The sequence below is a fragment of the Neofelis nebulosa genome, chromosome 1 (genome assembly GCF_028018385.1).
Source record: "Neofelis nebulosa isolate mNeoNeb1 chromosome 1, mNeoNeb1.pri, whole genome shotgun sequence".
In the NCBI taxonomy this organism is placed as follows: Eukaryota; Metazoa; Chordata; class Mammalia; order Carnivora; family Felidae; genus Neofelis; species Neofelis nebulosa.
Window position 1 is genome coordinate 223,910,615 of NC_080782.1, and position 14,412 is coordinate 223,925,026.

Below are 14,412 nucleotides of genomic sequence, written 5' to 3' on the forward strand. Positions count from 1 at the left end.
CCCAGAGAGGAGGGTGAGGAAGCAGAGGGGGAAGAGAAATCCAATCTCACGCTTGACATTTCCCTCTGCACCTAGTAAGAGGCGTTAGTGTAAAACCAAAACTGTTTGAATGGAACCGCCCCACCCTTGGCAGGCAACCACATAAAATGAATAGCCACTTGGTGCTAAGAAAGGGCAAAAGATGGAGAGTTCAGTTTAGATGGCTCTCGAGAGGGCGCCCACGCGGGCTTGACATTGTCCTTCTGCCTTGCCTGGATGGTTGCTCATCCCGGCCCCTTGAGGGTGCAGGTGCCCTGAGTGCGGGCCAGCGAGCACCAGGGGAGAGGGGGCCCAGCCCCGAAGGCTGGCTCCAGGTGTGGACACCGCCGTGGGGCCCCCACAAGGCAAGGGGAGAAGGGACCCGGCCACCTGTCCCCACACACCTCTCTCACAGCCCTTGTTTGCAGGCTCAGCCCTTCCAGCTGTGGGATTAATTCTGTTCTTTTAAATTATTTTTTTTTAACGTTTTTTATTTTTATTTTTGAGACAGAGAGAGACAGAGCATGAACAGGGGAGGAGCAGAGAGAGAGGGAAACACAGAATCTGAAACAGGCTCCAGGCTCTGAGCTGTCAGCACAGAGCCCGATGCGGGGCTCGAACTCACAGACCGTGAGATCATGACCTGAGCTGAAGTCAGACGCTTAACCGACCAAGCCACCCAGGCGCCCCTAATTCTGTTCTTATGCAGGGAAAAGTCGCTGAGACTTAAAAGTGTTTCAGGAACTCTGGCACTTAGAAAACTCACTACCTTCCTGCTTCAATTTCATGCAGGACATGTTGTGAGTGCTTTTATTCGTTTGTTTATCCTGCCAGTAACTATTAACTGAGGTCAAGTAAGGGGAGCGTAGAGGAAGGTCAATTGGATATGTAAATATATATTTATGACTATTATAGTTCTTGTGCCTAATGTTTTCCCGTCGCTGCTATGACTCATGCTGGTTGATCTGTCAGCTGTGTAACACTTCCCAATTTTATATGATATCTGGGTTCAAAGCTTTTGTTGGAAGAAAGATCTGGCTCAAAGAGCCTGGGTCCCCACATGGTCACAAAAGGCCAGGATTGGAATGGCTTCCCCTTTAAGACAGTAGATGGCTCTCCCACGTGCCATCATCCCCACTGTGTCCAGCCGATGCAAGCCCTGTGAAGGTATCATTAGAAATTCTAGGTCCTAAGATCAGAAAAGGTGACTAACAGTCTTTGGCCTCAAACTGCTTCCTGAAGGTGAGGTAGACAGCTTATTAATAAAACGTACGGTTTCCAGTTCTGTGAGCTGGCCCTTCCCAGGGTCTGGCACTGTTTAGTTCCCTGTCTCCTGGGACAGAACTAATAATGCCCCATCCACTGAACCCCCAGGCCAGTTCCAGGACCCTGCAGGCCATCAGGTGGGGGTGCTGGAGCTGCCTTACCTGGGAAACACAGTGAGTCTGCTCTTGGTTCTGCCGCGTGACAAAGACACCCCGCTGAGCCACGTTGAGCCACACCTCACAGCCAGCATCATCCACATCTGGACCTCTAGCCTCAGGCGAGCCAGAATGGACGTGTTCCTGCCCAGGTAAGTGGCTGTGTCATCCTTCTGGGGCGCTCTGCAGCCTAATCGAGTTGGCCAGGCCTGGATCAGAGAACCCAGGTGGTCGGACTCTGGGGTCTGTCCTTAACCACTGGGCCAACTTGTCTAATGTGCCCTGAGAGGTTAGGCCAAGGGGGAGTTACCCTAGAGTGTGGGTCCAGGTCAGAGTCTCTGCTGACTAGTTCATGATGCAGACGGAACAGAGTTAATTTCCTGGGTCTTCTCAAGAGAAGATATTCTGTGTTCACTGGGCCAGACTGCAGGCTCCAGGCCTCATGCCACAACCAGTTCTCTGAACAGGGAAAGAAAAGCCATGAAGTTACCTTGGAGGAATGTGCCCCAAATCTTATCACATCCTAAGAGTATACAACTGTCATTTTTCCAAAACCAAAGAGGCAAGGTAGTTTATGTAATTGAGCAAATAACCAAGATAATTCTGACTGGAAGGCAAATTAAGGCATAAAAATTCAAGACTTTTAGTCTCTATGCTGAAGGTTCTCATTCTTTGTAAATAGAGGTAAACCATTCTTTGAGAAAATCCAATAGGTACAAATGCAAATTGTCAAAAAGTTAAATGATGGTTCTAGATTTTGCTTTCCCAAAGCAAAACCTACTTGCAAAACTCATTACTTTACAAAGAATTCCTTTTTGAACTTCTTTAAGTGACAAGCTTCTCTGGCACATTTGAAACCAGAGTAAATCTGTAATTAATTTGTAGACCAGCATTAAGTGAGGAACGTTATCCCAGGGCTCAGTATGTGGATTCTTCATGCTCCTTCCTGCTGGCTGCCACCACCTGCTCTGTTGACCAGGCCCTCAGCAGCACTGAGCCAGAGGCCTTGGCAGAGCTCTTTTGAGCAGTTAAAAATAAGCCCAGACACTGAAATAAAAACACACAAGGAGAGACCCAGTGAGTTAAGGGCCAAGGTCTAGAGTGGGATCTGGCATAACCAGAAGGTGAACGTAACTCTATGATAAAGTTTATGTCTCTCCAAACCAAATGCTTGGACCTCAAATGAAGGCACAAAGACAAGAAATTTCAACAGATCTCTCTGGCATGGAACAGAAGCAACCTTCATCTTTCTGTCATATTTGAGAGAGGCTCAGTGAAGGAAGAGAAGCTTTCAATGTTAAAAGTAGGGAGACCGTGCAACCTGGTGCAGGAAATTTGTCGGAATCTTTTCAGAATTAGGAGACAGATGGCTGGCCTCATCCTGGAGCAGCTGCTGTAAGGAAGAGTCCCCAGGAAAGTGCCCAGCTCGTTTGCGAGTCCTCCGCTGTCTCTGATGCCACCTGTGGAGCTCGCAGCGTTGAGGAATGATGCTGAAAAACCCTGAAGACAGGGACGGGATGGGAAGGCAAAGATCATAGTAACACAGCATTAGTTAGCACTTGTTAAAAAAATGTTTGGTTACCATAATTTATCTCCCTAATGCTATCAAGCCTGCTGTCCATGAAGGATAGAAGGTATTGGGAAAATGAGGCTGTTTCACAAAGCCAAACTTGCCAAGCAAAGAAACCAGCTTCAAAATCCTTTAAGGAATAAATAGAGAAAGAATTTAAACTATCTTAGGTCTAAATCTGGGTACAAAACTTTGGACCATGGTCGACCAGGTCAACTTTTGGGCAAGAATTTACCTCTAGTTCTGAAAATCATTCATTCCTCATTTAATATGATCTGCTTTATAGTTACCCTGCATTTTTCATTTAGCAAGAGCAAACACTTTTGCACACTCTGGGTAGCGGTGCAAATATCGTGTGGCGGTGAGGTGAGCCTTAGGATTAAGCTTCACCAACGGTGTATCCATAGATTCTGGATGAATTATGATATCTAGCTTCTGAGGTAATATTTTATTTATGAAGAAGTAAAATAAAATGTATGGGGACAATTAGTCTTCATTAGGGACCTTAGCATACCAAAAGAATAATCAAGAAAGCCAACAATAAGTGTTAACAAGGGTCATTTATATCCATAATAATGTAATGCCTCACAAGAAAGACTAATAATGTCAAATATATATTTGTTTAATGAATAAAACGCTTGGTTATTAGATCAACATAGTAGGATGCTAAGCGTGTTTTTTTCTCATAATAGAAGTGATGTATTTTTTTATTGAAGTATAACTAATGTATAGTGTGGTATTAGTTTCAGGTGTGCAGTATAACAAATCAGCAATTCTCTACATTTACTCAGTGGTCATTGTAAGTGTACTTTTAATCCCCTTTATCTATTTCACCCATCCCTCCCCACCCCCCCCACCACTTCCCCTCTGGCAACTGCCAGCGTGTTCTCTGTATTTCAGAGTCTGGTTTTTGTGCGTGTCTCTTTTTCTCCTTGTTTGTTTGTTTATAAGTATTTTAAAAATCCATCAGATCTCATATATTCAGAAGTTTTGGGCTTCCTTTCCAAGAGCTACTGATCATCGTCATGTGTGGATTGTGCTTTCCTATGGGTATTTTCTTTTTTTTTTTTTTTAAATGAAGGTACAATTCACATAACCATAAAATTCTTTTAAAGTGTACAGTTCAGAGGTTTTTAGTATATTGGCAAAGTTGTGCAACCATCACGACTATCAAATTCCAGAACATTTTCATCACCTCAAAAAGAAACTCCATACCCATTAGCAGTCACTCCACATTCCTTCTCCTCACTACTCCTAGGCAACCACTAATCTACTTTCTCTCAATGGATTTGTCTATACTACTCTACCTTTCACATAAATGAAATCATACCGCATGTAACCCTTCTGTGTCTAGCTGTTCTCACTTAGCACGATGTCGTCAAGGTCCGTCCTTATCAGAGTATGTATCAATACTTCATTCTTTTTTATGGCTGAATAATTTTCCATTGTATGAATATACTACATTCTACTTATCCATTAATCAGTTTATAGACATTTAGGAGCCTGGAAACTTTTTGCTTGTTTTCACTTTTTGGGTCCTATAAAACTCTCATGTGCGGGGCGCCTGGGTGGCGCAGTCGGTTAAGCGTCCGACTTCAGCCAGGTCACGATCTCGCGGTCTGTGAGTTCGAGCCCCGCGTCAGGCTCTGGGCTGATGGCTCGGGGCCTGGAGCCTGTTTCTGATTCTGTGTCTCCCTCTCTCTCTGCCCCTCCCCCGTTCATGCTCTGTCTCTCTCTGTCCCAAAAAAATAAAATAAAAAACGTTGAAAAAAAAAAAAATTAAAAAAAAAAAACTCTCATGTGCACACTTTTTTAATGATATATATTTTCAATGATCTTGGTTATATACCTAGGAATGAAAATCCTGGGTCATGTGTTAACTCTACACTTTACATTTTGAGGACCTACCAGACAGTTTTCCAAGGGGCTGCACCATTTTACATTCCCACCAGCGATCCAAGAGTTTCCAGTTTCTCCATACCCTTGTCAACACTTGTTATTGTCCATCTTTTTTCATAAGTCCCTCTTCATGGTTAATGGTACAGACTTTCAGTTTGGTATGATGAAAAAGTTCCAGAGTGGTGGAAAGATAACAGTGGTGGTTGGACAGCAATGTGGATATTCTTAAAGCCATTGAATTATGCACTTAAAATGGTTACGTTGTGTATAGTTTACTACAATCTTGTTTTGAATTGTGGAGGGAAGGAAGGTGGGGAGAAGACAAAGACTGTCTTCCCAAATTTGGCTTAAAAAGTAGGGTTGTTATAAAGCTTACATTTAGGAAGTATATAGTTATTCTTAGTTACATTACCTGGGAAGACATCACCTCCTCTGCCCTCCAGCAATGCCCTCCTCTGTTTTGGCTTCTCGGTCAGGCTGGAGGCAAGATGGATGCAACCTGTCTGACCCCACAACAGTAACAACAACTACAGGAGAAGAAAACCCCCATCTTTTTTATTGTAGCCATCCTAGTTGGTGTGAGGTGGTTTCTCATTGTGACTTCCATTTGCATTTCTCTAATGACCGATGACGTCAAGCATATTGTCATGTGCTTGTTGAACATTTACATATCTCTTTTGAAGAAATATCTATTTGAATCTTTTCTCCATTTTTAAATAGGTTGTCTTTTTATTGATGAGTTGTCATGGTGCTTTATATTTTCTGGTTATTAGTCCTTTATCAGATATATAATTTGCAAATATTTTCTCCCATTTCATGGGTCGTCTTTTTACTTTATTGAGGATGTCTTTTGTTTTTTTTTTCAATATATGAAGTTTATTGTCAAATTGGTTTCCATACAACACCCAGTACTTATCCCAAAAGGTGCCCTCCTCAAGACCCATCACCCACCCTCCCCTCCCTCCCACCCCCCATCAACCCTCAGTTTGTTCTCAGTTTTTAAGAGTCTCTTATGCTTTGGCTCTCTTCCACTCTAACCATTGAGGATGTCCTTTGAAGTACAAAAGCTTTTAATTTTAATGAAGTTCAGTTAATTTATTTTTTCTTTTGTTTCTTATGCTTCTTTTAATGTCATATCTAAGAAACCATTGTTTAACCAAGATCACAAAGATCTATGTCTATGTTTTTTCTAGCAATTTTATAGTCTTAGCTCTTATATTTAGGTCTCTGACTCATTGAATTAATTTTTGTATGTATAATGAGGTAGAGGTCCAATTTCATTCTTTGCATGTGGTTATCCAGTTGTCCCAGCATGATTTTTTTTCTTCCAAGATTTTATTTAAATTCAAGTTAGTTAACGTGTAGTGTAGTATTGGTTTCAGGAGGAGAATTTAGTGATTCATCACTTACATATAATACCCAATGTTCATCCCAACAAGTGCTCTCCTTATTGCGTATCACCCATTTAGCCCATCCCCCCACCCACCTCCCCTCCAGGAACCCTCACTTTGTTCTCTAAGAGTCTCTTATAGTTTGCCTCTCTGTTTTTATCTTATTTTATTTTTTCTTCCCTTCCCCTAATATCATGTTTTGTTTTTTAAATTCCACATATGAGTGAAATCATATGGTATTTGCCTTTCTTTGACTGACTTATTTCACTTAGTGTAATACACTCTAGTTCCATCCCCATCATTGCAAATGGCAAGATTTCATTCTTTTTGATGGCTGAGTAATATTCCAGTGTGAGTGTGTGCGTGTGTGTGTGTGTGTGTGTGTGTATGGGTATAAACCATAATATTCTTTATCCATTCATCAGTCGATGGACATTTGGGCTCTCTCCATAGTTTGGCTGTTGTTGATAATGCTGCTATAAACATCAGGGGGCATATACCCCTTTGAATCTGTATTTTTGTATCCTTTGGGTAAATACCTAGAAGGGCAATTGCTGTGTCCCAGCACCATTTATTGAAACGACTATTTGTTTTTCCATTGAATTTTCTTGGTACCTTTCTTGAAATTCATTGATCATAAATGAATGGGTTTATTTTTAGACTTTCTTTTTTTTTTTAATATATGAAATTTATTGTCAAATTGGTTTCCATACAACACCCAGTGCTCATCCCAAAAGGTGCCCTCCTCAATACCCATCACCCACCCTCCCCTCCCTCCCACCCCCCATCAACCCTCAGTTTGTTCTCAGTTTTTAACAGTCTCTTATGCTTTGGCTCTCTTCCACTCTAACGTCTTTTTTTTTTTTCCTTCCCCTCCCCCATGTGTTTCTGTTAAGTTTCTCAGGATCCACATAAGAGTGAGAACATATGGTATCTGTCTTTCTCTGTATGGCTTATTTCACTTAGCATCACACTCTCCAGTTCCATCCACGTTGCTACAAAAGGCCATATTTCATTCTTTCTCATTGCTACGTAGTATTCCATTGTGGATATAAACCACAATTTCTTTATCCATTCATCAGTTGATGGACATTTAGGCTCTTTCCATAATTTGGCTATTGTTGAGAGTGCTGCTATAAACATTGGGGTACAAGTGCCCCTATGCATCAGTACTCCTGTATCCCTTGGATAAATTCCTAGCAGTGCTATTGCTGGGTCATAGGGTAGGTCTATTTTTAATTTTCTGAGGAACCTCCACACTGCTTTCCAGAGCGGCTGCACCAATTTGCATTCCCACCAACAGTGCAAGAGGGTTCCTGTCTCTCCACATCCTCTCCAGCATCTATAGTCTCCTGATTTGTTCATTTTGGCCACTCTGACTGGCGTGAGGTGATATCTGAGTGTGGTTTTGATTTGTATTTCCCTGATAAGGAGCGACGTTGAACATCTTTTCATGTGCCTGTTGGCCATCCGGATGTCTTCTTTAGAGAAGTGTCTATTCATGTTTTCTGCCCATTTCTTCACTGGGTTATTTGTTTTTCGGGTGTGGAGTTTGGTGAGCTCTTTATAGATTTTGGATACTAGCCCTTTGTCCGATGTGTCATTTGCAAATATCTTTTCCCATTCCGTTGGTTGCCTTTTAGTTTTGTTGGTTGTTTCCTTTGCTGTGCAGAAGCTTTTTATCTTCATAAGGTCCCAGTAATTCACTTTTGCTTTTAATTCCCTTGCCTTTGGGATGTGTCGAGTAAGAGATTGCTACGGCTGAGGTCAGAGAGGTCTTTTCCTGCTTTCTCCTCTAAGGTTTTGATGGTTTCCTGTCTCACATTCAAGTCCTTTATCCATTTTGAGTTTATTTTTGTGAATGGTGTGAGAAAGTGGTCTAGTTTCAACCTTCTGCATGTTGCTGTCCAGTTCTCCCAGCACCATTTGTTAAAGAGACTGTCTTTTTTCCATTGGATGTTCTTTCCTGCTTTGTCAAAGATGAGTTGGCCATGCTTTTGTGGGTCTAGTTCTGGGGTTTCTATTCTATTCCATCGGTCTATATGTCTGTTTTTGTGCCAATACCATGCTGTCTTGATGATGACAGCTTTATAGTAGAGGCTAAAGTCTGGGATTGTGATGCCTCCTGCTTTGGTCTTCTTCTTCAAAATTACTTTGGCTATTCGGGGCCTTTTGTGGTTCCATATGAATTTTAGGATGGCTTGTTCTAGTTTCGAGAAGAATGCTGGTGCAATTTTGATTGGGATTGCATTGAATGTGTAGATAGCTTTGGGTAGTATTGACATTTTGACAATATTTATTCTTCCAATCCATGAGCAGGGAATGTCTTTCCATTTCTTTATATCTTCTTCAATTACCTTCATAAGCTTTCTATAGTTTTCAGCATACAGATCTTTTACATCTTTGGTTAGATTTATTCCTAGGTATTTTATGCTTCTTGGTGCAATTGTGAATGGGATCAGTTTCTTTATTTGTCTTTCTGTTGCTTCATTGTTAGTGTATAAGAATGCAACGGATTTCTGTACATTGATTTTGTATCCTGCAACTTTGCTGAATTTGTGTATCAGTTCTAGCAGACTTTTGGTGGAGTCTATCGGATTTTCCATGTATAATATCATGTCATCTGCAAAAAGCGAAAGCTTGACTTCATCTTTGCCAATTTGGATGCCTTTGATTTCCTTTTGTTGTCTGATTGCTGATGCTAGAACTTCCAGCACTATGTTAAACAACAGCGGTGAGAGTGGGCATCCCTGTCGTGTTCCTGATCTCAGGGAAAAAGCTCTCAGTTTTTCCCCGTTGAGGATGATGTTAGCTGTGGGCTTTTCATAAATGGCTTTTATGATCTTTAAGTATGTTCCTTCTATCCCGAATTTCTCAAGGGTTTTTATTAAGAAAGGGTGCTGGATTTTGTCAAAGGCCTTTTCTGCATCGATTGACAGGATCATATGGTTCTTCTCTTTTTTTCTGTTAATGCGATGTATCACGTTGATTGATTTGTGAATGTTGAACCAGCCCTGCATCCCAGGAATGAATCCCACTTGATCATGGTGAATAATTCTTTTTATATGCCGTTGAATTCGATTTGCTAGTATCTTATTGAGAATTTTTGCGTCCATATTCATCAGGGATATTGGCCTGTAGTTCTCTTTTTTTTATTGGGTCTCTGTCTGGTTTAGGAATCAAAGTAATACTGGCTTCATAGAATGAGTCTGGAAGTTTTCCTTCCCTTTCTATTTCTTGGAATAGCTTGAGAAGGATAGGTATTATCTCTGCTTTAAATGTCTGGTAGAACTCCCCTGGGAAGCCATCTGGTCCTGGACTCTTATTTGTTGGGAGATTTTTGATAACAGATTCAATTTCTTCGCTGGTTATGGGTCTGTTCAAGCTTTCTATTTCCTCCTGATTGAGTTTTGGAAGAGTGTGGATGTTTAGGAATTTGTCCATTTCTTTCAGGTTGTCCAATTTGTTGGCATATAATTTTTCATAGTATTCCCTGATAATTGTTTGTATCTCTGAGGGATTGGTTGTAATAATTCCATTTTCATTCATGATTTTATCTATTTGGGTCATCTCCCTTTTCTTTTTGAGAAGCCTGGCTAGAGGTTTGTCAATTTTGTTTATTTTTTCAAAAAACCAACTCTTGGTTTCGTTGATCTGCTCTACAGTTTTTTTAGATTCTATATTGTTTATTTCTGCTCTGATCTTTATTATTTCTCTTCTTCTGCTGGGTTTAGGCTGCCTTTGCTGTTCTGCTTCTATTTCCTTTAGGTGTGCTGTTAGATTTTGTATTTGGGATTTTTCTTGTTTCTTGAGATAGGCCTGGATTGCAATGTATTTTCCTCTCAGGACTGCCTTCGCTGCGTCCCAAAGTGTTTGGATTGTTGTATTTTCATTTTCGTTTGTTTCCATATATTTTTTAATTTCTTCTCTAATTGCCTGGTTGACCCACTCATTCGTTAGTAGGGTGTTCTTTAACCTCCATGCTTTTGGAGGTTTTCCAGACTTTTTCCTGTGGTTGATTTCAAGCTTCATAGCATTGTGGTCTGAAAGTATGCATGGTATAATTTCAATTCTTGTAAACTTATGAAGGGCTGTTTTGTGACCCAGTATATGATCTATCTTGGAGAATGTACCATGTGCACTCGAGAAGAAAGTATATTCTGTTGCTTTGGGATGCAGAGTTCTAAATATATCTGTCAAGTCCATCTGATCCAATGTATCATTCAGGGCCCTTGTTTCTTTATTGACCGTGTGTCTAGATGATCTATCCATTTCTGTAAGCGGGGTGTTAAAGTCTCCTGCAATGACCACATTCTTATCAATAAGGTTGCTTATGTTTATGAGTAATTGTTTTATATATTTGGGGGCTCCGGTATTTGGCACATAGACCTTTATAATTGTTAGCTCTTCCTGATGGATAGACCCTGTAATTATTATATAATGCCCTTCTTCATCTCTTGTTACAGCCTTTAATTTAAACTCTAGTTTGTCTGATATAAGTATGGCTACTCCAGCTTTCTTTTGGCTTCCAGTAGCATGATAAATAGTTCTCCATCCCCTCACTCTCAATCTAAATGTGTCCTCAGGTCTAAAATGAGTCTCTTGTAGACAGCAAATAGATGGGTCTTATTTTTTTATCCATTCTGATACCCTATGTCTTTTGGTTGGCACATTTAATCCATTTACGTTCAGTGTTATTATAGAAAGATACAGGTTTAGAGTCATTGTGATGTCTGTATGTTTTATGCTTGTAGTGATGTCTCTGGTACTTTGTCTCACAGGATCCCCCTTAGGATCTCTTGTAGGGCTGGTTTAGTGGTGACAAATTCCTTCAGTTTTTGTTTGTTTGGGAGGACCTTTATCTCTCCTTCTATTCTAAATGACAGACTTGCTGGATAAAGGATTCTCGGCTGCATATTTTTTCTGTTTAGCACACTGAAGATATCGCGCCAATCCTTTCTGGCCTGCCAAGTTTCAAAAGAGAGATCGGTCACGAGTCTTATAGGTCTCCCTTTATATGTGAGGGCACGTTTATCCCTTGCTGCTTTCAGAATTTTCTCTTTATCCTTGTATTTTGCCAGTTTCACTATGATATGTCGTGCAGAAGATCGATTCAAGTTACGTCTGAAGGGAGTTCTCTGTGCCTCTTGGATTTCAATGCCTTTTTCCTTCCCTAGTTCAGGGAAGTTCTCAGCTATAATTTCTTCAAGTACCCCTTCAGCACCTTTCCCTCTCTCTTCCTCCTCTGGGATACCAATTATGCGTATATTATTTCTTTTTAGTGTATCACTTAGTTCTCTAATTTTCCCCTCATACTCCTGGATTTTTTTATCTCTCTTTCTCTCAGCTTCCTCTTTTTCCATAACTTTATCTTCTAGTTCACCTATTCTCTCCTCTGCCTCTTCAATCCGAGCCGTCGTGGTTTCCATTTTGTTTTGCATTTCGTTTAAAGCGCTTTTCAGCTCCTCGTGACTGTTCCTTAGTCCCTTGATCTCTGTGGCAAGAGATTCTCTGCTGTCCTCTATACTGTTTTCAAGCCCAGCGATTAATTTTATGACTATTATTCTAAATTCACTTTCTGTTATATTATTTAAATCCTTTTTGATCAGTTCATTAGCTGTTGTTATTTCCTGGAGATTCTTCTGAGGGGAATTCTTCCGTTTGGTCATTTTGGATAGTCCCTGGAGTGGTGAGGACCTACAGGGCACTTCCCCTGTGCTGTGGTGTATAACTGGAGTTGGTGGGTGGGCCGCGGTCCGACCTGATGTCTGCCCCCAGCCCACCGCTGGGGCCACAGTCAGACTGGTGTGTGCCTTCTCTTCCCCTCTCCTAGGGGCGGGATTCACTGTGGGGTGGCGTGGCCCGTCTGGGCTACCTGCACACTGCCAGGCTTGTGGTGCTGGGGATCTGGCGTATTAGCTGGGGTGGGTCGGCAAGGTGCACGGGGGCAGGAGGGACAGGCTTAGCTCGCTTCTCCTTTGGTGATCCACTTCAGGAGGGGCCCTGTGGCAGCGGGAGGGAGTCAGATCCGCTGCCGGAGGTTTGGCTCCGCAGAAGCACAGAGTTGGGTGTTTGCGCAGAGCGAGCAAGTTCCCTGGCAGGAACTGGTTCCCTTTGGGATTTTGGCTGGGGGATGGGCGGGGGAGATGGGGCTGGTGAGCGCCTTTGTTCCCTGCCAAGCTGAGCTCTGCCGTCCGGGGGCTCAGCAGCTCTCCCTCCCTTTGTCCTCCAGCTTTCCCGCTTTCTGAGCAGAGCTGTTAACTTATGATCTCCCAGATGCTAAGTCGCACTTGCTGTCGGGACACAGTCCATCCGGCCCCTCCGCTTTTGCCAGCCCGACTCGGGGTCTCTGCTTGGCCGGCGAGCCGCCCCTCCGCCCCGGCTCCCTCCCGCCAGTCCGTGGAGCGCGCACCGCCTCGCCGCCCTTCCTCCCCTCTTCCGTGGGCCTCTCGTCTGCGCTTGGCTCCGGAGACTCCGTTCTGCTAATCCTCTGGCGGTTTTCTGGGTTCTTTAGGCAGGTGTAGGTGGAATCTAAGTGATCAGCAGGACGCGCGGTGAGCCCAGCGTCCTCCTACACCGCCATCTTCCCTCCGCTATAATTATCAATCTATTTTTAGACTTTCAGTTCTATTCTATAGGCATAAATGTCTACAATTTACTCAGTATTATTCAGTCTCGATTACTATAATGTTTAGAAATCAGGATATGTTAGTGCTTCAACTTTGTTCTTCTTTTTTCAAGAATTATTTGGCTATTCTGGGTTCCATGCATTTTCATAGGAATTTTAGGATCAGGTTATCAGTTTTGGCCAAAAAGGCAGCTGAACTTTTGATGATTATTATATTTACTCTGTAGATCAGTTTGGGAATATTGCTTCCTAACAATATTAGCTGTTGCAATCTGTACACGGGATGTTTTTCACTTTATTGATGTTTTCTTCAGTTTCTTTCAATTATGTTTTTTAGTTTTTAGTTTTCAGTAAACAAGTTTTGCATTTCTTTTGTTAAAACCCTAAGTATTTTATTCCTTTTGATGCTGTTATCAATAGGATTTTATTTTCAGACTGTTCATTGCTAATATAAAAAAAGCCATTGACTTTTTGTACCTTGATCTCACATCCTGTCACCTTGGCAAAATCATTTATTAGTTCTAGTAGTTTTTCCTCTGTGTGTATATATTCCTTAAAATTTTCTATATACAAGACCAAGTCATCTGTGAATAGAGATAGGTTTACTTCTTCCTTTCTAATCTGGACGCATTTTATTTCTTTTTCTGGCATAATTGCCCTGCACACCCATCACTACGATGTTAAATAAAAGTGGTGAACATCCTGGTCTGATCCCTGATCTTAGGAGGAAAGCGTTCAGTCTTTTACCATTACCATTCAGTATGATGCAAGCTGTGGGTTTTCTGTGGAGACCCTTTTTAAGGTTAAAAAAGTTCTCTTATATCCCAAGTTTACTGAGTGATTTTTGTTTTCATGAAAGAGTGTTGGCTTTTTTTCACACGCTTTTCTGCATTTATTGAGATGATTATGTGACCTTTGTCCTTTATTCTGTTAATACGGTGTTTGACATTGATTTTCATATGTTACATTCCTGGGATAAATCTCACTTGGTCATGATGGGATTTATATGTTGCTGGATTCAATTTGCTAGTATTTGTTGAGGATTTTGCATCTTTATTCATAAGGGATATTTGTCTAGTTTTCTTTTCTCATGATATCATTGTCTGGTTTTGGTGAAGGGCAGTTTTTCCACTCAAGATATTTTTGAAACATTTCTTCTGGGCTGACCTTCATAGCCATATAAGAAAAAAATTGGGTGCCTTGGTGACTCATTTGGTTGGGCATCTGACTCTTGATTTTGGCTCGGGTCATGATCTCACGGTTCATGAGTTCAAGCCCCATGTCGGGCTCTGAGCTGACAGCACGGATAATGCTTGGGATTCTCTCTCTCCCTGTCTCTCTGCCCCTCCCCAACTTGCGCAGTCTCTCTCTCTCTGTCTGTCTCTCTTCAAAATAAATAAATAAACTTAAAAAAAATTACTCTCGCCTTTTATGGTCATACCTCACTATTACCTTTAGTTACTAAAAATGATATTACCCAGTTTT

General features: G+C 41.6%; 1 protein-coding gene and 1 long non-coding RNA gene across 3 annotated transcripts in view; one reads left to right on the forward strand and one right to left on the reverse strand.

Annotated features, from left to right (window-relative positions):
• Window positions 1-14,412, forward strand: part of SERPINE3 (serpin family E member 3) — a 41,842-nt gene that overhangs the window by 10,367 nt on the left and 17,063 nt on the right. For both annotated transcript variants that reach the window (XM_058686370.1, XM_058686371.1), the window contains exon 5: window positions 1,393-1,591. In XM_058686370.1, the coding sequence (XP_058542353.1) occupies window positions 1,393-1,591 (199 nt within the window). The remainder of the gene's footprint in view (window positions 1-1,392; window positions 1,592-14,412) is intronic.
• Window positions 1-14,412, reverse strand: part of LOC131486327 (uncharacterized) — a 34,791-nt gene that overhangs the window by 7,771 nt on the left and 12,608 nt on the right. The window contains exons 5-7 of the long non-coding RNA XR_009249286.1: window positions 2,761-2,939; window positions 1,750-1,898; window positions 1,446-1,648 (exon numbers count right to left, since the gene is read on the reverse strand). This is a non-coding gene — a long non-coding RNA (uncharacterized LOC131486327). The remainder of the gene's footprint in view (window positions 1-1,445; window positions 1,649-1,749; window positions 1,899-2,760; window positions 2,940-14,412) is intronic.